The sequence below is a fragment of the Salarias fasciatus genome, chromosome 6 (genome assembly GCF_902148845.1).
Source record: "Salarias fasciatus chromosome 6, fSalaFa1.1, whole genome shotgun sequence".
In the NCBI taxonomy this organism is placed as follows: Eukaryota; Metazoa; Chordata; class Actinopteri; order Blenniiformes; family Blenniidae; genus Salarias; species Salarias fasciatus.
Window position 1 is genome coordinate 15,792,260 of NC_043750.1, and position 27,422 is coordinate 15,819,681.

General features: G+C 42.3%; 2 protein-coding genes across 5 annotated transcripts; one reads left to right on the forward strand and one right to left on the reverse strand.

The window, feature by feature from the left end:
• The first annotated feature begins 962 nt into the window (after positions 1-962).
• Positions 963-6,021, forward strand: ube2kb (ubiquitin-conjugating enzyme E2Kb (UBC1 homolog, yeast)). Its single transcript, XM_030092884.1, has 7 exons — positions 963-1,429; positions 2,282-2,375; positions 2,465-2,523; positions 2,992-3,074; positions 3,169-3,268; positions 3,467-3,595; positions 4,447-6,021. Exons 1-7 carry the CDS (start codon positions 1,367-1,369, stop codon positions 4,519-4,521), a joined length of 603 nt encoding a protein of 200 aa, XP_029948744.1. The 5' UTR covers positions 963-1,366; the 3' UTR covers positions 4,522-6,021.
• A 968-nt stretch (positions 6,022-6,989) lies between these two features.
• Positions 6,990-27,228, reverse strand: pds5a (PDS5 cohesin associated factor A). 4 transcript variants are annotated; one of them, XR_003931599.1, is made up of 33 exons: positions 26,056-26,169; positions 19,650-19,853; positions 19,459-19,545; positions 19,001-19,098; positions 18,651-18,777; positions 18,374-18,454; positions 18,075-18,215; positions 17,116-17,231; positions 16,666-16,760; positions 16,391-16,536; positions 16,099-16,250; positions 15,467-15,580; positions 15,173-15,254; positions 15,029-15,077; positions 14,787-14,926; positions 13,567-13,682; positions 12,913-13,018; positions 12,567-12,727; positions 12,171-12,294; positions 11,893-12,051; positions 11,680-11,748; positions 11,441-11,577; positions 11,178-11,301; positions 10,729-10,933; positions 10,364-10,478; positions 10,090-10,222; positions 9,707-9,826; positions 9,517-9,579; positions 9,165-9,313; positions 8,999-9,086; positions 8,665-8,921; positions 7,832-7,967; positions 6,990-7,785 (listed from the first exon to the last, which is right to left on the reverse strand). XR_003931599.1 is itself a non-coding variant. In XM_030092879.1 (33 exons), the coding sequence occupies exons 2-33, from the start codon at positions 26,167-26,169 to the stop codon at positions 7,964-7,966; spliced, it is 3,876 nt and encodes a 1,291-aa protein (XP_029948739.1). In that variant the 5' UTR covers positions 26,170-26,208; positions 27,114-27,228; the 3' UTR covers positions 6,990-7,963. The 4 variants fall into 4 exon arrangements, 3 of the variants coding, with proteins under 3 accessions (XP_029948739.1, XP_029948740.1, XP_029948741.1); XM_030092879.1 differs by adding an exon at positions 27,114-27,228 and having other exon boundaries at positions 6,990-7,967; positions 26,056-26,208; XM_030092880.1 differs by adding an exon at positions 26,891-27,018 and having other exon boundaries at positions 6,990-7,967; positions 26,056-26,208.
• Positions 27,229-27,422: the final 194 nt, after the last annotated feature.

Consider the following 27,422-nt stretch of genomic DNA (forward strand, 5'->3'; position numbering starts at 1 on the left):
ATTTAATAGAATAACAATGCTTATATACTAACCTTTAAGTTAGACTAAAGCATTGTGTTTACATTATTATTGTGTTATCACTGTTGCTTATCCGTAAATTCCACAATAAACATTTTTATACCACTAGCAAGCTTAACAAATAGAACAAAGAGGTGTAGCAAGGTCCCTGGCACATAAAATGTCAGTGAGCAGAGGATAACAGTTGGAAGTGGTGACTTTTCCACTAAAAGAATCCAAAACTCACTTGGTACACATCTTCTGTTTGAAGGGATGTAGGGTCACTCAAAAAAATGCAAAGAAATCAGAAATGACTCATAACTAAGACAAAGAGAGACAAAAACACAACAAAGTAAAGAAAAATTAACACTTCAGAATATAAACATACACAAAATGCCTAAAAAGCAACAAATAAACAATAACAGAAAAAAATAAACCAAAAGGAGATAACTAATGATGAATCGAAAGCAATTCAGTTTAGTTTTATACAACTGACACATGAAAGGCGGAGACATTTGCAAAAACAGCTAATTTCTTTCTCCTTTTTATTACTCGGAAAGTCATGAGACTACTGAGATTTTTTTACAGGAAAAAAAAAAAAACTAAACCACACTCCAAAAGAAAGACTAATTAAGTACAAATACTGAGTTTGTTTGCTGGATAGATTCCAGCCAATCAAATCTTCTTCCTGGCAAGATACAGTAAATAATGTAAAAATGAAATTAAAAGGAAACTTTTCCAATTTTTTCAATGTTAAAAACAAAATGAGCAGTTTTGAATAAATTAACCTAAAGATGACTTAAGAAATAGGCTTTGACTTTAGTGGTATAAAATCATGAAATGTGTGTGTTATTGGTGTGATTTCAGGGTGGGTTCATTTGACTCCAGCAGCAGTGGGAAGAGATAAACACAAAGGACTGCCTCCTGGAGTCAGGTGTGAAATCCTCACAGTCCCTGCTGCTGGTAATCAGATGTGCAGGCAACACATGATGAGAAATGTCCTGAAGGCGAGTCTGAAAAGATCATAAGAGCCATGTTGTGTGTGAGCGGAGCTGATTGATGAAAGTTCCAGTCTGTGCTCCGTGCGGCCGGCGGCTCTTTCTCTCGCTTTCTGTGTGCATGTTCTGGACGGACTGACGCTGATGTGCGCTGGCAGGCAGGCAGGTTGTGATCTTCCTCTGAGGTGAGGGGGGGGGGCGGGAAAAAAAAAAAAGAAAACAAGGAGAAGCGCTACGCGGTGAAAGTGAAAGAAGCTCCGTGACTGTGGGAAGTCCCGAGCCGGCGGCGGCAGCCCCCCGTTCAGTCCGACAGCAGTGGCAGAGAGGAGCGAGGCCCCGGGCCGCAGCAGCAGCAGCAGCAGCACACAGCCATGGCTAACATCGCGGTCCAAAGGATCAAGCGGGAGTTCAAAGAAGTTCTCAAAAGCGAAGAGGTGCGGTGACATTCATTGTTTGTTTTCACCTCCGTTTAGCTCCTGCTAGGGTCAAAATGTAAAGTGTTATCAGCCGGGAGTGACCGACCTCGGGTGTCGAGTCTGTGTTGCGGCAGGTCAGGCCCGAACAGGAGAACTTTAGCTAGCTTTAGCGGTGAAAACACCAGTGTTTGACCGAACCAGTGCTTTTGTGTTCGGTAGGTGTGTTCAGGAAACACCGGGGATTCAGTCCTGCTTGCCGACAGGCCTTTATTTCTTAACTAAACAATACTGTATATGTTTTAATTAATTACTTATTTAGATTAACTGACAATGTACGAGATATAACACACGTGTCCCTACAAATCCAGTAGCGGTTCAACAATGTAAAATATGTCTGAGCAGCTGTTTTTGGGAGGCATTATTTTGACATCTCGTCTACAGTTAGCATTAGCTTGTGTTGTTTATGCTACAGGGGCTCCACAACTTGTTATGAACTTCTTAAGCGGCGATTAGCCAACTGGCTTCTGTATATAGAGGCTGTTTTGTGTTGAGAATGTGAGTTTTCTTGTCATTCTGCTACATGTCTGCCTTTGTTTCTCTGGGTTTGTGGTTAACTTTGGCCAGACCGACACGATGAGCTATCAGTGCTGCTAAATGCTACACGCGCAACCCTTTCAACAAATATCTGTAAAAATCTAAACATTTTCATTTTAGAATTAAGCAGAGATCAGCTCATACCTGGAGCTTCAACTCGTCTCGTAAAGGATTGAGTTTTTCATTGTTGATAGGAACATATCCACACAGGGACACATTAAGTGTGACTCCATTAAATATCAGGATTATTCACTCTCTCATCTCTGTTGTTGACAGACAAGTAAAAACCAGATTAAGGTAGATTTGGTGGATGAAAACTTCACAGAACTGCGGGGTGAGATAGCAGGTCCTCCAGATACACCATATGAAGGTAACGCAGCTGCATTCTATGTAAATCACTGAATATACCCTACATGTGCTTCATACCATCTTTTAACATTACTAATCTTTGATTTTCAGGTGGAAGATATCAACTTGAAATAAAAATACCAGAAACCTACCCTTTCAACCCACCAAAGGTGTGTTTCTCTTCTGACAGGCACCTATTTTCGTCACCCACTGTATCCAGTCAAGGGTCATGGTTAGCTAGAGTGTATCCCATCTGATACTGGGGACAGGGCAGGGTACAGTCTGGACAGCTGGCAGGGGGTAACACATGGACACGGAAGATCACAAACATCTGTCCAATTTACAGTTACTAGTTGAGAAGCACGCCTTCGGCCTGTGAAAGGAAGCTGGAGTACAGCAGAGTAAACATATCATCCATAAAGGCCACAGATTCCAACCAGGAAGCCTCCTGGTGTGACGGTGTTGTACGTGACTCACCATGACGCTTCATATTTGCATTTCCACTAAATTAGAACTTGCCGTATATGGTTTGTCTCTTCTTGCTTGCACTCATTATCACACCGAATAGGTAGACTTCCTTTCACACAGGAACCTCTTCTATGTTCTGTATCCAACCTGTCACTTCTGTTTAACTTTAGGTACGCTTCATCACAAAGATCTGGCATCCCAATATCAGTTCTGTGACAGGAGCGATATGTCTGGACATTTTAAAGGACCAGTGGTGAGCGATCAGCATCTGAACCCCAAGTGTCTTCTGTCACCTCTCATACACACCCTTCACTTATCTGCCTCCTCTTTAAATCTGTCCCACCCAGGGCAGCTGCGATGACCCTGCGGACGGTGCTGTTATCTTTACAGGCTCTGCTTGCTGCAGCAGAACCAGATGACCCACAGGATGCAGTAGTAGCAAATCAGGTGAGAGATGTTTATTTTTGACTCGGTAATAATGGTCAGGACTCCGTCAGGACATGAAATGCAAATTAAAAAAGTTAAATAGCAGGATATATTGCTGTTTATTGGTCGATAGAGACTCTATGCACAGTGCATGTCTCTCTTGTTCAACTGTGATTTATGCAAAAATGTTCTGACCAAGCTTGCTTTGTGACTCCTCAGTATAAGCAGAACCCAGAAATGTTCAAACAGACTGCGAGGCTGTGGTCTCACGTCTACGCTGGCGCCCCCGTCTCCAGTCCCGATTACACCCGCAAAATAGACAAACTGTGTGCCATGGGCTTCGATAAGGTCAGAGCCACCATTTGCTTTTCTGTTATCTGTCTACGCAACACCAGCCGGTGTGAAACTGAATATTTTTTCTGAAACATGGCTGAAATGAATTTCACTCGTGAATATTTTCGGTTTTTACAAGTACGATTCAGCCTCAAGGATATTACATTGTGTTCCAGTTGCCTCATAGTTTTGGATTTGTTGGTGTGGAATTTTTAATAGATGAGCCCTTTTTAGGGCTGTATTCTGAGGGCGTACAAAGAGCAGCTTGGAGCATTCCACAGTTACCAGCATCTCTGTGTGTCATGTGACATGGGATGTTGCTTCCCAGTGACATTAGTGCATGGATGTCCTCACTTTGTGTGACGCTACTTCCTCGGGAAGTCAGGTTGAAGCAGTCCGGTAAAGCCTGACTTTTCAGGACATGAACATAAATAGTACAAGCCACATTTAATTTACTGCAGTACATTGCTTAGCAGCCATCATCACCTGTGAATGTGGCGTAACAGAGTAAGAGCTTTGAGACTGGTAAAGCAGTCAGTGTGTACCGTGACACAGCTGGACCTCGGGTCCTTGAAGCCGGCCTGACTGTACAGTCAGAATACCAACCTGAAGGCTATCACCGCTGCTCTGCAACATCAAAACTGCTCCGTTTTAGGAGGTTGGAGGTAGCAGGAACACGGCATTAACAGTGGTCTATCGTAGAAAGGCTTCACCAACTTCTTATCTGACTTTTAATGTTGTGCCACACAAATCCTTTTTTTTTTTTTTTTTCTTCGAAATAAGTGAAGTCAGGACCCAAGTTTGACAGCAACAGGGATTGTGTAATCATGCAAGAATTCACCTTGATTCTCGCCCCTCCTTTACAGAATGCAGTAATAGCGGCCTTGTCTTCGAAATCCTGGGACGTGGAAACAGCGACAGAGCTGCTCCTCAGCAACTGAACCGCAGTCAGGTGTGAGGATCCGAAAAACTCCCTTCATCTCCGCATCAGCTCCACCGTCGCCTTCTGTTAAACAGACAACACGCCCTTCACCACAGCAAGCTGAGCCTCTTTGTTTTTATCAGTTTGGCTACAAACTCAACACTGGTAGCACCGCAGTTGCCAATATGCACATGCATACACACACGCGCGCGCACACACACACACACACACCACCAACAAACTGTCTGATCCCTCATTCCATTAATGCTGGGTCTTTTCTTCTTAACAAAACGTGTGTTCTTGTAGTAAATCATCTATAACACAGATCTTCAATCATGCATCTTGTCTTCCATGAGGTTTTTTTTTTCTTCTCTTTTTTCCCACTGAGTTGTGTTTCCCTAATATTGCACAGAGTTTAATGATTGCTGTTGCTTGGTGGATTTTCTAGTGTAAAATCTAAAGGAAATCCTCTATAATGTAGATGAGTTTGTTCCTTCAGCTGCCACTTGGGACTTTGCAGCAGATTCTCCTCTTATGGACTCTTAGGACGGCAAAGAGTCTTGCTGGATTACATTTACTTGACGGGGTAGTGGTGTGCATGGACAGTTTAATGTATTTTTGTTTCTCTCAGTCGATCATAGATGCTTTAATCCACTGCAGAAGTTTGGATGTACAAGATTTTTTTTTGTGTATGTAGTATTGGAAACTCACAGAGACATCCTGACATCTGCACACATGCACAGAAGGAAAAAGTTTTCTGTAAATAGTTGTGTGTAAATTTGAAAATACAATGGGGATATACTTTTTTTCTTACATGACATTGTAAAACAAATTATTTTAAATATAAACTATGCCTAGTTTACAATTTTATGGAGAGCTATCTTTTTATGCCTTTGTGATCCATGAGAAATCCCTGTGAATGTTTTTGTTTTTCTTCTTCCTCCCTCCTTTTGAAGTGTTATTTTAGGGGTGGTTCAGCCAAAGGCCTGTTCATAATAGCACGGGAGGTTAACATTGAGCTCAGGCCCCTGGAAGTTCATCAGAATTCTGTTTTTCCATCTTGGTTTGTCTTCACGTGTTCTGTTGCCTTTCTTCTCCCTCCCCCTGTCTGTCAAACATGCTCTGAGATGATCGTGAGACTTTCTGTAAAGAACCTGAAACACATCAGCTTGGAGAAGCCACTGAGCGTGACCAGTTCGGAGTTTTATCCACACGGAACCAAAGCATTCTGTCTTTATTTTCTGAGCATGATGCAGGACATTGAGCAGATTTATCTTGTCAGCGAGGCATGAGTGTGGAGATGGGTCTTGTTTTGTGGTGCTTTTATACTGATTTGAGGTTTGGTTTTCAGAGGACGCGCTCACAGGTGAAGGTGGAGCTGTAAAACTTGACACTGTTCCAATCCACTCAATCCAACCTTTGGCCATATACCCCCCCCCCCCCCGGTGAAAGAGTGACAAGCTTTACTATCCAGCCAAATAAAATGGTCATCGAGGTCGTCTTTTAAAATGTGTCTCATGAAAATGCAAAGGAACTTGCCTGTACAGTTTACCATGACTTTTAGGAACAAAGACTGATGTAGGTTCGTAAGAAGTTCAGATAGTTTGGGGGAAAAAACATTTACAATCCAATGTGACACAGATGAAACGGCAGAGAAGAAACCAAACATCTCGTGGCTTAAGGGTTTATACCTGCTCCGGTTCACCACTTTGACCCGTTATAATGTAGCAACAAAGGATTTGTTGGTAATTCGACTCAAAGTGCAGCATGAGCCACTTTTCAGGCCTTTTTGCCATGTAAGTAACGTCAGTATTTATTTTTTTGGTAGAATGGATTCTGCTATCCTCACAACCCCACTGCCATGAAATATTTTCCACTTAGAGAAGTGAGGTGTAACTTTTTTTTAAGTTATTTTATCTTTGACCCCCTCCGCCCCTTGGAGCAGTGGTGGGTTCCAGTACAAGAAGTCATTCTGCGAGTTCCCAGCCACTATGAAAAGTCCACTGATCAGTTGAATAACACATATTCTTATTTACTTGTAAATATTTGGGTTTGGTTATCGAGACAGAACTGCCTAGGAATCACCAGAGAAGCACTGCTGGTGGTTGGATCTATGTCCTCCTCCCCGTCTTCTCACTATGTACAATGTTGCACGATGACAAAGCATAGAAAAAAAAAAATGGGGCTGTTGCATCTCAGTTTCTCCATTTGGATCAAGACTTATTTTTCTTTCTCTTGGAAGCAAGCATCAGCAGTATAAAAAAAGCATGGTTATTTATTGTGACAGTGTCATGTTTCTTTGATTAAAAAAGTGAAGAAAAAAAACCGAGTTTGTGTTTTTGAACACTGGTCATTTAGACAAGTTCTCTAACTGCTAAAAGCATTTATTTTGTTCTTAAAAAAAGTTGATGCAAAGAGGCATCTTTAAACTCCATCTGCAAGACGGTTTCCACTCCATGAAAAGCAGGATTTACCCACGAGAAAAACTGACAGTAGTACAAAACATTTAATTGTAAAAGGTGAAGAGAAACCTGAACACATACTTGTAGTAACATCATTTATGCATTCACAAGTGACGTAAAAACATGATCAGCTCCTCCCCTCAACGCCGTCGAGCAGATTTACCTGCTTACATTTTTCATTTACACACCGAAAGTCGATTTAAAAAAAAAAGGGCCCTTGGACACATGAACGGTGGGAGAGGAAAACGCCACCGTTGGTTTCTACCTGGCCTTGCGAGGAATGGCTCCAGCTGAGAGAAACAGCAAAAGCTAAAAAAAAAAAAAAAAAGAAATTTGGTGCTGGTATATTTGTTAAATACTCCCATCTGCTGCAGCTAGTTTTTTTTTTATTCAACGTGGTAGATATTAAAAAAAAGTTTTAACTGGAAAGTTGCACAGGTGTATTTACAAAATGTAACTTTAAAACTGTCGAAGGTCAAAATAAAAAGATCGTGCAACACAAGACACAAGGAGGAAGAGGTCGGGAGACGTACAGTACGATTCGGTTTTTCCCAGGGGATTTAATAAGCAACAATCATAACCAGATTAAAATGTTTGTAAAATGTCCATCCTGTTTTTTTTTTTTCTTCTTAAAAACAGCTCCTCAAAAGAAGCAAAGAACAACAAACACAAAGGGAAAAAAAAATAACATGTTTCTGAGTAAGACCTACATACAATGAGCTTCAATTTTAGGACTACAAGGTGTTTAAAACCTTCTAGGATGTCAGTGCTGTGTGTGTGTGTGTGTGTGTGTGTGTGTGTGTGTGTGTGTGTGTGTGTGTGTGTGTGTGTGTGTTTGTGTGCGTGCGTGCATGTGTATACGTGTGTTTTAAGAAAGGTCCATAATGTATCCAGGAAAGCTTTAAAAGTCAGAGGAGCTTGTACATAATGTTAGGAAGGTTTGAGGAAGAGTCTGGCCCGTTCTCTCAAGTCTTGATTTCGCCTTCGCTGGTTTCCTCTTTACCTGAAAGAAAAAAAAAAACCAAACATTTGGAGTCACAACTTCTCACAGCAAGCAAAGATAGAAAAATTAGTGGATATTGAGATTAAGTTAGCTGCACTGCAATAGGGGCTCAAACAGAACCCACAATGCAATTTACAGTAAGAATGATGCTACCTGAGGACCGGAGACTCCGTTTGTGAGCTACTACGCCTCTGAAGCAGGGCCACTCAACCCCAGGCCTGGAGGGTCGCAGTCCTGCATGTTCTGGCTCTCTCCCTGCTCCAGTACACCTCAATCTAATGTTGACATCAACTACAAACTTGTATAAATTTTTTTTTTTTTTAAACAAAGGGCCGATAACGAGTGTTTAAGAGTTTAAGAGTGTTTGAGAGCACGAGTCGTACCAGTGTTTCCTCCACTGACGGCTTCTCTGCCTGCCTGCCTGCCTGCCTGCAGGAGCTCCCCTCTCTGCAGACTTGGTATCTTCTGGTCTAACAGTGGCTGATGGGGCTGCACAGTGTGGGGGTTACTCGTCACAGATATGGGCAGGCTGGTCTGGACCACTGCTCTACCTGCCGGTGAGCCTCACTGGCCGGGGAGAGGACACCTGGCTCTACGGCTCTACCTGCCTCCTCTCCAGACTTCCTGTTACTCAAACATGGCAGTGCAGTCAGCTCCGAGCTCCAGGCCGAGGCAGGTAGCTTCCACCGGCGCTCACCTCTGCAAGTCAATCTGTCTCTTTGTTCCCTCGTCGTTCTGCTGCTGCTGTTTGGACACCTTGAGGTTGATGGACTCCGCCGACGGGTTGGAGTTGGGGTCGGCGGCTCTCTTCCTGCCTCTGCCTCCACCCGCTGCCGGCGCCGACGCTCCATCTTTCTCGGCCACGGCAGAAGCAGTGGTCGTTTTGGCGGGACGGCCACGCCGTTTGACCACCGAAGCTTCGGCGTCTGTAGTCGCGTTGTTGCCCGCTTCCTCCTGGAAAACAAAACGGGGTTAAAACACATAAAAGATTGAGAGGTTAGAAAAATGTGCAAAGTGAAGGTGGAGCTTGCCTTCTTCGACTCGTCATTCTTGATGACTGGGTTTTCGTTGTTCTCCTGCGCCCGGCTCTCTGTTGACTCGCTGGTCACACTGCTGTTACTGTGACACACATTTGAAGTTACACGGAATGAACGTGGGCTCATCGGATCAACAGGGAGCAGCTCAACACGTGGTTACCTGTTCTTGTTGATTGTTGAGCTGAGAGGGGAGGAGTTGGTGCTGGTGTTACTGGTGGTGTCCGAAACTGTGGTGGTTTTGGTGAAGATCCTCCTCCCAGGTACAGTCAGAGGTTTGTTCACAGCTCCCAACACTGGAGCCGTTTTGGGCTACAGAACCAGAGAGAAGCAGTGACGCCTCATGAAGCACAGCAGCAGGATATCTACATTCAACATGTTCAAACTGTCGTACGCACGGTAAAATGACAGTTTTGTATTTGTAGATTAAAACACACGAAACATTAAATCCAAACTTATCATTTTTGGGATCCACTGCTGTCAGTAGCAACGAAAACAAAATCTCATAAGTTTACCTTTCCAGTGAGCAGCATTTGTCTCATTTCTGCTGTTAGGTACTCCTTATCATTCTTGAAGTCCTGTTGAATGAAATACAGGAAACAAATAATGAGCCTAAAACCTTTAAACCACAATAACTTATATAAATAAAACGTTTTTTTTTTCTCTTCAAATAGATGTAAAATGTTCTTCAGTTGAGTTTATTGCCTTGTCCTGTACGAGGAAGAACTTGGAGGGCAGGACAGGCTCTTTTGGAGAGTCCAGGTGACAGGCAGTGCTCTTGTTGGCGATCACGAAGAGGGCAACGTCGCATACAATATACAGTTTCTGGAACCACAGCAGCATAAGATGCACCATCAGAGTCAGCTGGATGAAGATGAACATGCTTTTCTTATTAACACTTTCTTCTCAGCAACAAAAAAAACTCAATTATTAACAGCAGATGCTTCATTGGGAAAATAAAGTCAATACTCCTGCAGGTGAAGCTGCACCTTAGCATTCACATTTTTGAGTGCTATGGATTTAAAACTGTGATGTTGGTTCAGTCGATCATGTTTTTGTTGCTTGGTGAGTTGAGCACGTCTGTTTACCTCATTGGCCTTGGCATCTTCAGGGCACTGGGCATCCTTTGTTTGTTTGATGTTCTCCACCATCTTCCTCAGAAAGGCGTGACTGTTGTTCTCATTCTTGGTCATCAGCACTTCCAGCATGAACCAAAGGCACCTACACACATACACACACACCACACACACACACACAGCATGTCATTGGACTACTCAACTCTCAGTGGCAATGTGGGGGAGAAAAGAAGTCCAGACATCACCACCCCCATAATAATATAGAAAAAAGCCCGTTGTCACTCACTCTTTGATGTCTTTGAGCTGTTCATACTCTTGTGGTTTTGTGAAGTCTGGGTCGTGGGCCAGCAGGTGGATCATGTACGGGACAACGTACTCGGGAAGAAGTGAGACAAGTTTTTCTAAAAAGAAGAGAGAAGAGACTGAATGCCTGTTTGTATGTTTCAAGCTTTCCAATGTTTACAGTAAAACAAAAACTAGCATGGAAAGTTCTGCAAAAGTTTATGTTCTGAAGTTCTGTTCAGTTCATCTTCACACTAAATTTGGATGGAAATGTGACCTAATGAGGTGTATATCATCATCATCTTCCCTTTAATCCATTAGAAACCCCAAAGTAGCAGCTTATGACAGTGACTGGGCAGGAGCACTGACCCTGAGCGAGGGGGTTCTGTTTGATGTACTCTCTGCGGACGGAGATGTTCTTCAGGAGGCACTGTCGGGCGTGGGCGCGGCGCTCCTTCACTGGGTCCTTGGCACACAGGGCGAAGACGGCCAGATACTCCAAAGGCAGCATCAGTTTCACCAGAGCCAAGTGCAACTTCTGTGCAAAGATCTGGCGGACCTGGTAGCACTCGTCCTGTGTGCAACAAACACAGTAAGTGGCTTAAAAAAAAAAAAGAACTGTAAACAACATAAAGAAAGATAAACTAACGTGCACACACAATGGAGAACTAGGATTAGTTTTGATGAACATATGATGACTTCCATGTAAGGTGTGTGTATCACTCACTTCTAGGATGAGGCCTAGTTTTTGTACTGTGACATATTAAAACGTCCTATGAATTAAACTGTGTAACATGTGATTTGAAGGTGAGACTGACATTTATGACGAGGCCACAGAGCTGAAACTGCTCAGGCGTGATGATGTCGTGGTAACATGGCTCCTGTGCCAGCTTCATGATGGCTCCGCCTGCAGCCAGCCTCAGACGGGACATGTCTGATTTACTGTGAGGAGGAAGAAGGAACAAAGGTGACCAAAGCTTAATAAACAGGACGACCCGGCCCGGCCGAGAGGTCAGAATGAACTGAGGAAGACACTTGGATACGGGGTGCACTCAACGCACTGAATTCCAGCCAGCAGTACCTGATCTTTTTCTGCTCCGTCAGGTCGCCCTCGCTGACCAGCATAGCCGACAGCAGGCGCAGGGTGGAGTTTGCCGACTTGGACTGGTTGTTCTTCATTCCTAATAACCAGCGCACCAGGAGCTTAATGGCCTGAACCTGGATGAAAACAAGCAGCATGAATAAATAGCATCCTTGAGTTACTGCAAGAGAAAATCCTGGATGAGGCTGTACTGAATGGAAGATGAACACCGTACTGACCTTAGCTAGAACTTCAGGTGAGACTTCCTCATCGGTGGTCCACAGCTTCCCATTTTTGTTTCCCACAGACTGGAAACAGGAAAGAACAATTTGATGATTCCCAAAGACATGCATGGATATGACTCTACTTTTGTAGCACTGTTACGAAAATGTAAAACACGTTGTGTATTATTAGCAACGTCTACATTAGCACCCATGTTGATCTCGACTTACTCTGTCGTTCATGAGCAGGTCTTTGACAATGAAGTTGGCGACGATGGATTTCATTGGTGAAGCAAACTGATCTGGAGCCAGCATGGAGATGTGGCCCAGAGACACCAGCGGAGTGATGAGTTGCTCTGGTACATCTGCATTAAGACTGCGTGACAGAGGCTGCGGGTGGCGGAGGAAAACAGCAGCGTTCGTGAAAAGATTGCATGAACAGTAAAAAAAACATGAAAAACAAGGCCGCAGGTCTGTTTTAAACCAGGCCATTTGAAACGGATCTCTACCTCAAAAATCTGTGCCAGCTGCACTTCCTTGTTGTTGAAGATGGCGTGGATGCAGTGGACCGCCTGCTTGGCCTGGTGAGGAGTGCCCCGCTTGGCTTTCTGATGCAGGATGGGAATAAGAGTCCTGGAGGAGACAAAAGAACAGGCAAGTTTTGAGAGAAAATAAAGAGAGAGTACATTTTCTTTCATTCGGGGCTAGGCCTTGTCCTTCTAGAAGGCCCGACCAAAATGCATAATAACACGGGCTCTTCTATTAAAACACAAAGCCCAGAAATTATCTATGAGAAATGAAAATGAACACATGAACATCAACAGGGTAAACCATTCTGCTCAAGTTCATGAATCACATATTAGCGGCTTTTTTTTTTTTTTTTTAACCCTTCATTTGCCTCTTACGATCTAATCTGTTGTAACTCTGTCTCGATCTTCTGCCCGGTGTTTCTGAAGATCTGTATCGCTGCCTCTGCTACTTTGTCGTCCTCCATCTTCAAACACTGTAGAAGAGACTCGTAGGTCTCTGCTGAGTGGAAAGCTGTCGGATGAGTGAAAGACAGGACCTACAAACACAACAGGGAGAATAGTTACTGGTTATTCAAGGCATCACTAACTCCTTGACAGTTTAATACAACCTTCACAGGTCACATCACTGTTTTTCTTTCTACATGTACTAAAGAGGAGACATTTTAAGTTTTTCAAAGCACCTAATATTTCCATTTCAGTATGTCCAGTTTACGTCATGTACCTTGAGAAGCTCCAGCCCTGAGCGGATGGCTGTATCAGGTGTAACTCCCTCTTCGTCGTCATCAGCTGTGCCCTCGATGGACTTATTCAGCAACTTTACCAGAGCGCTGAAGCAAAACAGAGAGATGTACATTTTTATTTTTCTTATATCAGTCTGCTAAGCTTGTGTCTAGAGCCGTTTCTGATAGTTTCAAACATAACGGATGTGATGATTAAGCAGCGTTAGACACGATGAACTCAGCCAGTGCTCACATTATGGAGTCTGTTTCTTCTCTTGTGTTTTTCCATAAAGCGGAAAGGGTTAAAGCTATGCCCTGCCTGAGGCCTGCAGTTACACCTCTCTGCCACTAGGGGTCTCACTGAATGAGGAAAGCCTGACAGTGAGACAGTGTTACACAATGATAGAAACACAGATAATACTTGAAGCACTCTGTGAGGGACAGTGTGAAAACACGCTGCTGCTCGGTCTCATGACTGCCTGACTTTTGGTACGCTGTACAAAAACACAGAACTCAAATGGGATTTAGTCACTAAAATACAATTAAACTGACTCAAAATATATTTCAGTGAACATTTTATGCCTAAACGTGAAGCAAAAAAATGTGGTTACTTTTAAAAATAGAACCCAGGGACTGATGTGCTGAATGTTTCTGACCTGATGGCCTCTGAGTCGATGTGTACCGGAGCGATGCGCTCCAACAGGAACTTCACCATCTCCAGGAAGGGGTTTGTGGGCTGTTTGGGGAATGTCAACTTTCGCGTAATCTCCCTCTGCACAGGATATAAACAGTACATCGTTATCACCAACATTTACTGCTATACACTTGCAAAACAAAAGTAACATTGTTGTTGCCTATAAAAGCCCCTTCATTAATTGAAAATGTTCAAACCTAACATTGCAGTGCAGTTTGTCATATTGTCACACTAAATTAAAAACTTAAGTTTCATGGACCATAAGTAACTGGATTAAGTGCTGGTTCAATCAAATTTCCAACTTTGCCCACTATTAATAGCAAAAACATGTAAAATGTGACCAACACACACGCTGCAGCTGCACGGTCAATTTCTGTCAATCTGATTAAATTCTCTCCAGCGGAGCAATAAGGTTACGAACAGTGAATGCAATTAGATCATCAGATTGATGTGGAAGATAGATGCACCATGATTATCATCTGATCAGTGAACCCATCCCACAATGCTTTGCGCTGTGACACTGACGCACACATAATTTCACACCCCAGTTTACCCAGCAGCCTGCCACAGTACTGAAGGTTAGCTCGTTCCAGAAACCATTATCTTCTGATGGACTTGGATTAACAAATCAGGAGAACAAACTTAACATCCACCGAGTCTTCAAACCGTTATAAACTCTTTAGACATAAGTCAGAGCATCATCAATTACTTGAGTAGTGCTTCTCTCTTTCCCTCCCCCCAAAACACTGCGCATGGCATTGTTGATGCACACGAAGCTCTGACGGTGGAAAGCAATCATATGTAGTGTTTAGACTCTGATTTGATCATGTAGCCCTGACTGTGGTTTCACTGATGAGGTCAATCAGACAGCAGTGTTTAAATGATGTAACTTCAATCAGATCAATGTTTCTAAAGATCATTTATGGTCAATTTAACATCAACACAATGCCAATCTGAATAACTCTTATTTTAGGCAGCTAAGTTCAGATTGGATGAATAATTTCCAGAAACTCCAACATAAATCTTTTTTTCAGTGATTTATGACAACTTCAGGAGGAACACTGGCTGAAAAACTGACAGCAGCGTTCAACCGGTTATATGTTTTGTGTTAAAAGTTATGAAATACGACTGTTGGGATGAGTGGTCGAGCAGAGTGAATAAGTAAGGTTGTGCTGCTCTTACCACGCAGATCTCCGCCTGTTTGCAGGAACAAGTTGGACTGATGAGCATCTCTAGCTGGACTCGCAGCTTCTCGTCCTCGCCAAGAACCTGGTTGAACTTCTTCATGAAGTCTTGAGCTTTTCCAGCGTCTGGCAGGTTTTCTGGAAATACGTAACAGTGTGAGATGGAGAAAGTTTGGGACAGAGTTAGGTCGAATAAATTTCATACATTACAGAACTGGAATAATGTAATGTAAGACGTACTGGCAATACTCATCAGCTTCCCAAACATTGCTGTATTGTTGGCCTCGGACTACCAGGACATAGAAAGACATGTTAGAGATACACGGAAACAAAAATCTGTGCCGTTTTGTAAATGAGGGGAGATCACTTTGAATGTTAACACACCACCGGCAGCTTGTGGAGGTCGAGCAGCTCTTTGACAAGGCCTCTGAGCATGTTCTGACATTTCCACATCTCATTCAGTGCCCTGGAAGCACAGATCAATCACATAAAGGACCGGATTAGAGGTGGTGCAGAGACACACAGATCAATAAATATCCCTGTACATGTACAGTGCTTATTGACACACCAGTGTGTGGTTTCATTTTACACTGTGGAGGGACACAGAAAAGTGTTTGCATAATCCTGCAAAATGTGAATTTACTGCCGGTATATGGTGTACGCTGCAGAGTCACTTACTTGACAGCATTAGTGTCCAGGCAGGCGTACAGGTAGTACAGACACTTCATCTTCTCCTCAGTGTCCAGGCTGTGAGGAACCATGTACTGGGCAAAGATCTTCTCTACTAATAACCTGCAGAGGAAAAAAAATATTAAAACAGTAAATGCAGAAAGGCATATCTATTAAAATGTTGTACATAAGAAGGTTTTCAAAGATCTATTTGATGTGGCTACAGGGGTCGATATCAGGCTGGGTAACACCAGCCCAGGACTGCACAGTGGCTCAGTTTTACATTACGAGCATTCACTGCAAAGGATGTGAAAGAAATTCATGCTGACCAGCTGTCATCATGTGAAATATGCAACCAATCACTTTTATACAGAGCTAAACTGTGCATTCAGCTAAACGCAATGGAAAGTGGGATTGTTGTGGCTTCATTTGCAGACGAATTCAGGCTCTACAGAAGCTCAATATATGCAAAAGCAGCCACAGAAACCATGAAGACAGCTTGCCTTTTCTGAAAATAACTCTGTCAAAAGCCCCAAGTGTCAAAATAAACACATTTAATAAACTTAATTTCTGACCTTTATAAATTTATAGTGCTTTACTACATTGATAAACATTCAATCAAGCCGGGACTGTGCTCTTACTTGTCATCGATGCTGTTCTGATAGTAAATGTGCAGCAGCTTGTCTTTGATCCAGCTGATCTTCTGGGCGGACTCCTTTCCGGCCTCATGGTGCAGACAGTATTTCTTATAAAGCTGAGCCAGGCCCATCATGGCCTCCTTACGCACACGCCACTGCGGCAGGAGAGGAAAGGCAAGCAGTTAGAAAAACAATAGTAACAATGAAATTACTTCAGAATTGTAAATGACGAGTATAGAAAGGCCAACTTTAACCAGTAGATAGTTGATAGTGGGGCTGTACGTATCTGACTCACCCTCTTGTCCAGGGTCCTTTCCCGAACGAAGCCCAACAGCTGATCGTTGACCAAGTTGAGGTCCTTCCTTCCAGCGTTGATGATGGTGACGATGACGTCGTGACGGATGGCCTCTTCTGGGTCGTGGGAACGCACCTTCAAATACTCTGAATAAGCAGACAAACACATGCAGCCACAATCTGTTAGAGGCCTGTATTAAAAAAAAAAAAAAAAAAAAAACTGCTTGCGTTCAAAAACAAATGAGAACAAACCCACAAACACAAGATAAAGCACACCTGTGAGGTCCCTTGCCAGGTCTGGGTGGTTCATGAGGCAGTGGCTGGCAAACTTTACGCACTCTAGCCTGACTGGGACGTGGATGTCATTGAACCTGGAGACGCACAACAGTGGCAGAAAAATGAATTCACCTGAAACAGGTATCAATTTCAAAGAAACGGGATAAATAGTCAAACAACTCATTGAGTAAAAACGAGTTAAAATTTCTAATGAAACTAAGCAGATAGAATCTGAGAGTGCACCTGAGAGCACAGTTGTGCTGTCTAAACATGCTCAGATTCACTGTCTGATAAAAGTACCGATTCAAATCCTGCGGTATTAGCACACAATATTTCACACGCTTACCAACGGAATCACTATCGTCACCTTATGTAGCTTTTCTTATTAGTTTCTCTTGACGGACATAACGCAGCTGATCTCTTTCTGTCATGCGTTTGTGTGTCACTGACCGTCCTAAGAAGCACTGCCACAGCGGTCTGTTCTGTGAAGCCAGCTCCGAGTCTTTAGCCCCGAACAACTTCGCTAACAGCCGTACCACAGCCAGGCGCTCCTCGCCGTCGTTGCTCTGAAGGCACAAAACACACATTTGTTTAAAAACAGGTGGACCTGCGAGTCATTTTGAACTTGCATTGACAACTAGTTCATATGCCGCCTTTGTGATAATGTAGCATAAACCTTTTGATTTTACATCTAAAAAAAGAAAATCCAACACACCAGTTAAAAAAAAAAAAAAAAAAAAAAGCTACTATTTAAACATGGTAATAAAAAGCTGTCTTGCTTTGGTGATTTATAAGGTGTGAAATGAGCTCAAGAGGATTTCCAGCTCAACATCAATACAGCTTTAGGAAGATTTTAACACTGTGTTTCATCTAAACCTGCAAAAGGATAAAACAACGTTTTTTCTTCACATGCATCGCTCTGCTCTGTGAATATCTGGCACCTGTATAAAGAACAATGAAAAGGCTGCAGGCAGTGTGAGTGGGAAATACAGTATGTAATGGCAAATAATCTAGCCTCTGTTGCATGCTTAAAGTGGATATAAGTGGGCAGCAGAAGTCTGGACCGCTCTTTATTTTCCTTTGATTTTATTATTTTCTCCAGCCATGTTTGACTCAATGGACATCGCGTGGGGTGATTTCAGTTTCCTAGGAGTCTCTGCGGCACCATGAAAAGCTTTAAACAACTGTTATTTTAAATAATCATAGTTAACTAGAGGCTTGTTAACAGAAATTGTGTAAAATTAAAAACGGCTATAATCTGAGCGTTATTTAGGTGGGCCAATAAATTACAACAATTCTACTAAGTTGTTAAATACAAAGTTAATTTTGTCACTTAAGTTCATGTCTGATCTGAGGTGAGCCCTGCTATTTATTCTTTGAGAGAGGAACTCTGTTTGTGTTGTGCTGACCTTCAGTTTGAACTCCAGCTGTGGCATGACAGATGTAAGCAGCATCGGGTCGATGGCAAACAGTTCCTGGATGAGGTCGAAGACGTGCTCAGATAGGTCCGAAACTGACGACTTGCCCATCACCAAAACCTGATTGAAGAACTGAAACAAGAAAAAAAAAAAAAACAAACTCAGAAAAGCACACAAAGTCAGCATTTCCACTGACAGGATTCAAGGGTTTGCAAAAGTGAAAGAAAAATAAAGGGGAAAGTAGAGAAGAAGTCATAGGCTGAACGATCTGGACGTGGAAAAGCACTCACGTTAGCGATGCATGTCTCAATCGTCTGCACGGTCCTCTTCAGCAGAGTTTTAGCAAGATCGTACGCTTGCTTGTTCAGATTCTGGAAGGTGAAGAACTGACTGGTTATAAACACTGCACTGATGTACATAACTACAAGTATAATGAAAACTTAAGACAACAAAGAACACGATCACATCATTACAGACAGAAAGCAATATTTACTGGCACTGCTGTTTTTATTAACAGCACAAATGATACCAATAAGAATGAAAGATTTCCGTGTTTCCATGTCTTGCCTTGTGTGCAGGGATGAGGTTGATGAGGATTGTGTCCAACAGCTCTTGTGTGACTCCGTCTCCTTCCATGATGATAGAACTCATCAGATCCATCATGTGCATCTGTACCTTCTGGTTATGGCTGTTACTGTCGGGCGAAAGGGACGAAGACGTGAACATTCAAACCGCTGATTTGAAAAACAACACAATTCCAAAAGGCAATACAAACAGTTTTCATAACTTTTTTTACACCAACAAAATAAATTATCTTCACACATCAAATGAATTTGTTCAACCTATGGAGACTGCTTTGAACTACAGAGATAATTATAAAACGTTCTATGGATATTATGCCATAAAAAAGGTCTTACTTGATGACTGAGAAGAGGGTTTTGAAAAGCTGGATGAAGATCTCATTGCAGTCCTCCAGTTCAAAGCAAATGTTGTATGATTTCACCCAGGCCAGGTTCTGAAGGAACACAAAGACCCTCAGACGCGTCCATTTAAGTCTTCAACATTCAACAAAGTTCTCCCTTAAACTTCAAACCACAAATACGAGGCATGACTCCACTGCTGTGACTAATTTCTGTTAAGGGCAAAGTTCACAGCCTTAAAGTTTACGACATGTGGCAAAATCACCAAACTCTATCATTTCATTATTCAAAGCAAGAGGAAAAGACAAACAAATGTAAAAATTTTTTTGGCATGAATGAAAATTTAATAGTGAAGTAATAAATAAATGAAGTAAATAGATTAAATGATTTAAGCTCTTAAAATAAGCACTTCTCCCTGCTTCAGTGTCTTGGTCTGTACTACGTCAGCGCATTACCTCCAGAAGGTAAAAGTATCGGTTGAACTGGGGACTCTTGGTGTCTTCAAGTCCCTTTAGCTGTCTTGTAATGAAAAGGAAGATGTCCTGAAGGAAAGAAAGAAAAAGACAACAAAACATGCAACATGCAATTAATCAAAGTGTCTTTGGGCTGACTCGGAGCGGTGCTGCTGTCAGGGTTGGTTTCTGACCTTGAGCTTGTCATGGGAGGTGTAAGGGGCCTCGGGAGCGTAGATCCTGAAGATGTCTGCCAGACAGCAGGCCACCAGTAACCGCACATCTTTGTTGGGGTTCCTTAAGAAGAACTCTGAGGCGAGGTGGAGAGCCAGGCCCAGATACTGCTGCTTCTCCTCCTCCGAGTCCTGATCCATGTCCATGTAGGTCTTCACCACCATCTGTGTGACGGAGCCACAGAGATGAAGGGTGAGTTGAAAATCATCTCAATGAGTCAAAACTACAAAGAGAAAATTTATTGAGTTGGATGGTTTAAAATAAAAATCTCTGATAATGTCTAAAGACAAAAACATATTCATGTACAAAAACTGTTCTGTGCACTGAACCATGCATCAAGAAAGACATCTTCCCAAACAAAACCACTGAAAATATTGTTGTGTTCAGACAAGGCCGCTGCACTGATGTTACAGAAATACACAGAAAACAGAGAATATGTTGCTTGTGAAGGTTAGTCCACACTGCTTAATGGAGCGGTGGAGCGATGACGCCTGTTTTCTCCCATAAAGCTGGAGATCTATACAGTTCATCACCTGGTTTTCAAAACATTTACAATTCTGCTCTCTGAAAACACCTGCTTCATGCACACTGGAATCCCAACTGATTAAAAAAAAAAAAAAAAAAAAAAAAAAAAAAATTTCTAAACAATCAATCCCATCTGCATGTGGAAGTGACTTTGCAAACAGTAGGCGCATTATCCTATGGGATTATCAGTTTTGTTCTTTCTCAATATAAATGAAACACCTGTGCTCTTTATGAAACCACACGAAGCTTCTGAGGAAACCCATATGTCAGAAGTCAAGGACATGGTACACGTCTTAATTTTCAATAAATAATGTGTTTCAGGCTCTCAATAGCTATGGTGAAAATAAAATGAGCAGCTCACTGCAATTAAATTGTCCATCCAATGTTGAATTATTGCAGAAATGATCAATTATCTGTGTGGCGTTTAAAGTTTTGGGCAACAGAAATCAACATACCAGGTCTCATAATTCAAATATTTTAGATTGAAATAAACCACCTTCTACTACAACCAGGGCGGCTGTGGCTATGAAAAATGTTACAAGTCCAGTACTTTCGATACCAACCACAACTTTGGTCAACGGAAACACACAAATCTGTACAGTAGCGGCACATTCTGCACAGTGGAAATAAGGTTTTCAGTTTCCAGTATTGGTTTCAACTGACTTTGTTGACAGGAAATATCTGTTATTGTTTTTTGTGACAAAGATGTACTTGGAAATGACAGTTGCTGGTGTCTCCAGAGGTTGTATTCACACCTGAAACAGACTCAGTCCTGATGGACCAACGCTAGCACGGTATGCCTTTAAGCTGCTGCTTCCTCCCATTCAGTGTGTGCGTGTGTGTGTGTCTGTGTGTGTAGAGTTGAAGCAGAGCAGCAGAGCTCACTCACAGCCAGCTGAAGTGGGGGATGGGCCAACAGCTCCACCAGACTGCAGAGCACCACACTCAGGCCTACACACACACACACACACACACACACACACACACACACACACACACACACACACACACACTAACGCTTTCACCCAGCCCTCACTGCTCCGAGCTGAAAACAGTCACAGAGCAGCTGAGCGAGGCTCTCCACACACGGACGAGTGTGTGGGCCTGTCGAGCTGCAGAGCGAGCGCGTATCTCTGCAACCTACATTTACTGGTCTGCCTTTGGATACATTTTTAGCTCACTCTAAGGGTTTGGGCAATGCGTGTTTTAAATAGCTGCAAAGTGCCGTTTGAGACTCCACATAAACTCAATGAATGACAACAAGTTTCCTGAGTAATTCAGCAATTGCAGCAAACAGCTGCAATCATCAGAGAAATTTCAAAGACAAACTCAATGTCCAAAAGTGAAACATATAACCTTCTCTCTTTGTTTCAAACAGGTGGCACTCTGTTTGAATCATGAAAACACAGCTCGGCATGCGGCCGTTCATTAATTTTATCAGCATGGTGGAGGCAAGCAGGCATGGAGATCCAGCTAAAGCACACTCTGCTATCGGTCAAAACTGCAAAAACACGACTCAGCTGATACCACAAAAAATGTAGACGTCTTTTTGCAAATACAGCCAACGGGAAAATCAGTGGATTCCTGGTAATAATGCATTATTAAAACCAGTGGGAATTATCACAGAGTCAGCTTTGCATCACGTCAAATGTGCTGATCTCTTATGTACTTTATTTCACATTATCAAACTGATCTATGGAGCGTTAATAACCAATCAAAATCCCACCACTTACCTTGTTACATAATGCATCATATTTCATTTACTTTGTATTTTTTCTAGCAGCTTCATGACTTTTTAGATGATGATAAACAGAAAGTTGTATTTCTTAACAGTACTTTTAATTTGATCAAAACAACAAGCCAGTTACGAGTTGAAACTGATGCTTTGATTCAGATAACCATCACACACGACTGAACAATTCAAGCAAAACAACCATCCCTTTAAACTCAACACACTTTATCTTAATTAGATTTGCTGGGAGCTGGAGCCATTCCAGTTGATATCCAGTAAAAGCTGCCTGGACGACCACAAGCTCACCACTGCGGCCAATGAAACCAGTTAGACTTAGTCATTAATACTTTTCACATCTTTCAAATAATAATCAGGAGCTTTTTAGTTGGAAACTTTTCTAGAGGATCTGTTTCTGTTCTGAGCTCTGCTTCCTGAGCTGGAGGGAACGTTTAACAGTCCTCAGATGACAGAACATCACAGATCCTGGCTTGTGGCACATACACTCACAACTAAATAAAGCTCTTCATTTTTTTATTGCCAGGAGAAGGAAAATGAAAACATGAACTCAATATCAACGGAAGCTATTTGTTTATCAAACACAAAAATAAACACTCATTTGTACAATTTCTGCATTACATCTGCAATTCTTACACTTTGAAAGCGGAAACAGTAGGTGAACAGCGCTGGTTAAAATATTGCCAAAACATGGGTTGAGTTACTCATTATACTTCCAAATGAATAAGCGAACAGTTGTGATTAACCTTTGTCACTTACTGGAGTTGACACTTTGTGTTTACTTCAAAACTGTCAGAAGCTTTAAAGTCAAGTTTCCCATGTGTGGAGGGTGAACCCAATCGATCAAAACTAACTAACACACTTCAATAGTCAAATGATTTTGGAGATTTTGACTTACATGCCGACTGGTGAGAAAAATTCCAGCTGAGGTCATGATGGTGCAAATCATTATTGAGAGAGAACTAAAAGTAAATAGCCACCCCATATTTAAAACAGAAAATAAAGGGAATTCACTACAGCGGTGATAAAATTATAAGTATTAGTATAAATTTGCTGAGTAGAATGTTTTTTCATTATGATTCACAAAGAACAAAACGCATTCTTACAGATAGTTCAAGGATATTTCAGTGACACCACAAAAATACAAAATATTGTGTAAAGTCAAAAGAATTCCTTGAAAGTTTCAAATAATACCAACATTACTTAAGCCAGGCTCATGCTGCTTCCCTGAAAAACTTATTGCCTATTCAAGCGCAAATCATTCCCTAATGTATGGAAGCAGACAGTCAAGCTTCAAAACCTGCAATGAATCTGAGCAAGAGGATTCATTACCTGCATCAGCGGTAACACAGTCATCGTCTGTATGTTAAAACCAAAGCTGGACTGTCGGTACTACATGTGCAATTTTCTACACCGATGAACACTGTAGGTACAAACGTGGCAGAGACTTGAAGTGTGCTACTTAATTCATCTCCGCTGATCAATTCCACCAGGCGAATGCAAAGAGCTGGTTGGCTCAAGGAAGAGAGCGAGAGAATGACGACACACCAGTAACGCAACCATCAATTTCACATCCTTATACCTCCCAGAAACGGATAATATCAAACCCACAAACAGATTAGTCTGCGGTGCCCTCTTCTCAGCTGTGCCTCTGGTAACTGATCACTGAACTGACACAGAGGGAATTATTTTAAAATCCTCAGTCAGAGCTATTGCAGAAGCTGCAGTACTTTACCGAGGCCACGTTTACACATAGCCAGGGATTTACAAAATGAATATTATAAACTTAATTTACACAAACCTGCCTTGTTAAGAGCTACAATGAGCATGACAAATCGAGAGACGGCAGTGTCACGAGAAGCATAAAGCCTTGTTATCTAATCAGAATCCTGGAAAACTGTAAACACAGGCCCAAACACATGCTGCTTCTGTCGGATACTGTGACGTTATTCGCTCTCTCTCCTTCCATCTACGTGCAAACGCAAAGACCGAGTTTATCCAAATCTCCGGTGTGGCCCGAGTTTTCAGAGAATCCTGTATCTTTGTTGTGCTAGCTAACACGCTAATTGCACTATTCTGTGGATAGTGGATGCACATGGAAAGTTGTGTATTCTTTATTCCATTCCTGGGGAAAATACTCACTGTCCACTTAATGGTCAACTAAGGTGATCTGCAACAACTGTTCCCATAGAAATGCTGCAATCACAAATCTCAATGTGTTCTCTGAGATTGTAGTTGTTACTGTTTGTGCAAATAAAGCTCTCAGCAACATCTGTCAAATGCAGTCAACGATGTCTCAATCAGCACATCTGTCTAAAAGGAGGTTGTGAATTTTGTTGTCAATGGCTCTTGGATCGTTGGAAGCCATTACAGCAGACAATGTGTTCCACTTGAACACAGAGGTTGATCTTTAATATGCCGAGGCCTTCGGGTGTGAGATATCACGATGTACAAGTACAGAAAAGTTTGTTGACCTCTTCTGAAGGCTCTACTGTGATTGTTCAATGAATGTTAACTTTAGTTCCGGTTTGCACAGATGTTTTCTGTTAGATGACCCTACAGACGTTACAGCTCCCATTGACGTTTTGCTGTAAAGTTCAGCTCGGTCGGCTGCAACCGTACAAGTTTGGCACGCTTTCATCAGTGTCATATTTTCACAGCAAGGGACAGCTATCAGCAAAACTTTGTAAACACCACTGTACATGACCAGCCCAGCATCAAAGAGCAGCTGACAGTCAATGAACAACAACAAAAAAACAAAAACATTTAGCTGCTAGAGAACCAAAAGTTTCCCAGAGACAAGATGAATCGTTAACTCGGTAGAGAACATGACTTTGTATTTTTTTTTCTAAGGAGGGGTACAACTGCCTCACATTTCTATATTACCTTCTACTGATTGTCCTGCAGCTGCTCTTTTCAGGGTTCATGAGCAGCATGTTTGACTTGGTACAAATTACATTAACTTGCATGATGCAACACAATGAGATTCAAACTGCCATCCTCAATGCTCCAACCTGTAGGCCACACTGTTGTCTGTATTCTAAGTGGAAATAATGTGTACAAGGATTTAAGGTTATTGCACTTTTTTATTAAAATTTCACACAGCTCCCAGCTGTTTTTGGACTTCAGGTCATCTTAAATCTTTCAGTGCTGAACTTGCTGGTGTACGAGTGCTTGTTCAACTTAAATTCAATAGATCAGCAGAGTCCTTTTTTTTTTTATTATAATCAGCTGCTTTCTTCAGCCTTACTTTTAACACAGCTCACTGTTTCGTGCCCTTGCAGTAAAAATAGCATTAGTGTGGAGAGTTTGCTTTTTATGTGTGCAGCTTGGAATCATCCCATTTTTCCAACCTCAAGGGGGAAACGATTAGAGACCAGAGAGGCCAGAGAAGTAATGACACAAGGATTCATCCAAACTCAACAACACAAGAATAACCTCGTCTTTATCAACAGGGGACCCTTTTTGTTCCACATAATAACGATACACGCAGTAAGTTCAGCAACCGATCACTAATTTCACCAAAGTGATATTCTCATAATAAATGCTTTAGATTAAATCTAGAATACATGAATGAGAGAGTCTATATTTTCTACAAAGCCCAACCGATATTCCAACAGCTATTACAGTGGTATATCTAACAATTGTTTGGAATGTGAATTTCACGGCATCGGTTTGCTTTCAAATTCAACTTTACTTCCTCTAAATGTGTGTCAGGCAGTTCTGAAGCCTCATGCATTGTTTACTTTATTATTACATGTTCCCTTACACATAACTAGTGTCTCTAACACCGTTTTGTTTTCCTTATGAGAGTGTATAGATCCAGATATTAATACCAACAGACTGTCACTTAGTGTGTCACTAATAAAATACAAAATCAATCAAATATTTTCCTAGCAATTATTAATAATCAAGGGGGATTATTAATGAATGGGACTGTGTGCTTGAAAGAAAACTGCAGAAGTCTGAGAAAGGAAAGACTGAATAAACAAGTTTCCAAAGTTAGGATGGGTTTGGCACTGAGCCAAGTAATGAATAATGCAGATTAGATTAAAACATGTTGGGCGCGTATTCCAACAGGCCATTCCACATACCTTCAATCGTTTGACCACCTCATCGTTGCTGATTTTGTCGGTGATCTCTTTTACTCCGGGAGGATAGATGATCTTTCCGTCCCCCGCCGGTTTCTGCTGTTGCGGGAACTCCATGCTTGTTGATGTGTGGTCCACACGGTCTTCTACTGGCCTCTATGGGTCAGAAAACAAAAGTTCAACACAACCATGCTACCGCACTTACCAAAACCTCGATTAAAGCTACGTTATCACTTGCTAACCACCAATTTTGCCCACTGAAATTTACAACACCGAACTTGTATATTCAGCGATTTCAGAATCCGGCGAACTTTCCGGATGAAAAGCAGACATTACAGCAGCATCGTGCATATTATTAGCTTACATGCTAAATTGCCTCTGCTTGAACATCAGCTCTAAAATACTCGCCTATTTCTCCTAATACATCGCTCGGACGCCAAAACGAGTACTGTTGATATTGCGACACGGGTGTAGCTGTATGAAGCGCTAAACTGCAGGAGCCCCACTTTAAAAGGAAATACGAGAACAGCTGGTGTGTACGTTTACTGTCATACAGGTTATCAAATTAGCTAGCTAGCTTGATGCAGTCCAAACATTGGCTAGCGGCTAGCATTTTGCGGGAAGTCCTGTTAGCAACTAGCGGCTATTCCACGTTAGCCGCGCTAACAGTTAGCCTAGGCCGCAAACTATTCAGGTGCCCATCACATCTCCAGCTACAATCACAGAGGAAGTGAACTATCCTATCATCTTCGCCTCAAATGTCCATTCCCGTGCTCAGATCCTGCGCTTTCCAACTAATGCAACTACTTTGTGAAGTTAAAAGATGAAGCTAGTTTACTTGTTACTGTCTTTTTTCAACTTCCAAGCATCGCTCCGTACTGCCGCTAGTTCACAGGCGAAGAAGGGTTGCTACCGTCGCCCTGAGCCCTCCTCTCACCACCAACTTGCCCCACGGATGATTTTGAACACCCCAGCAAATGCAAAATGAAGCTATTTTTAAAACACACAACTGCGACTCAACCCCCGTGATGTTTGCCAAGCGCTTGCTCCTCAGTATTTACCTCTCCAACAGGCCGTTTTAATTCATTAGTCTGACACAGGTTGGGCTTTAGTTTTCGGCACAAAGCTCTCTGTCCGTTCAGTCAGTGCTGTCTGAGTGAAGACTGGGTGCAGAGCGCCCCCCTCGGTCTCTCTGGAGTACTGCAGCTCGGGCTACATGGCGGGAGCCGGAAACAAACACCTCTCTCTCTCTCTCTCTCTCTCTCTCTCTCTCTCTCTCTCTCTCTCTCTCTCTCTCTCTCTCTCTCTCTCACTCTCTCTCTCTGTAATTGTTACAATGTTTCTATAAGATACAGTTTATACTTTATTAA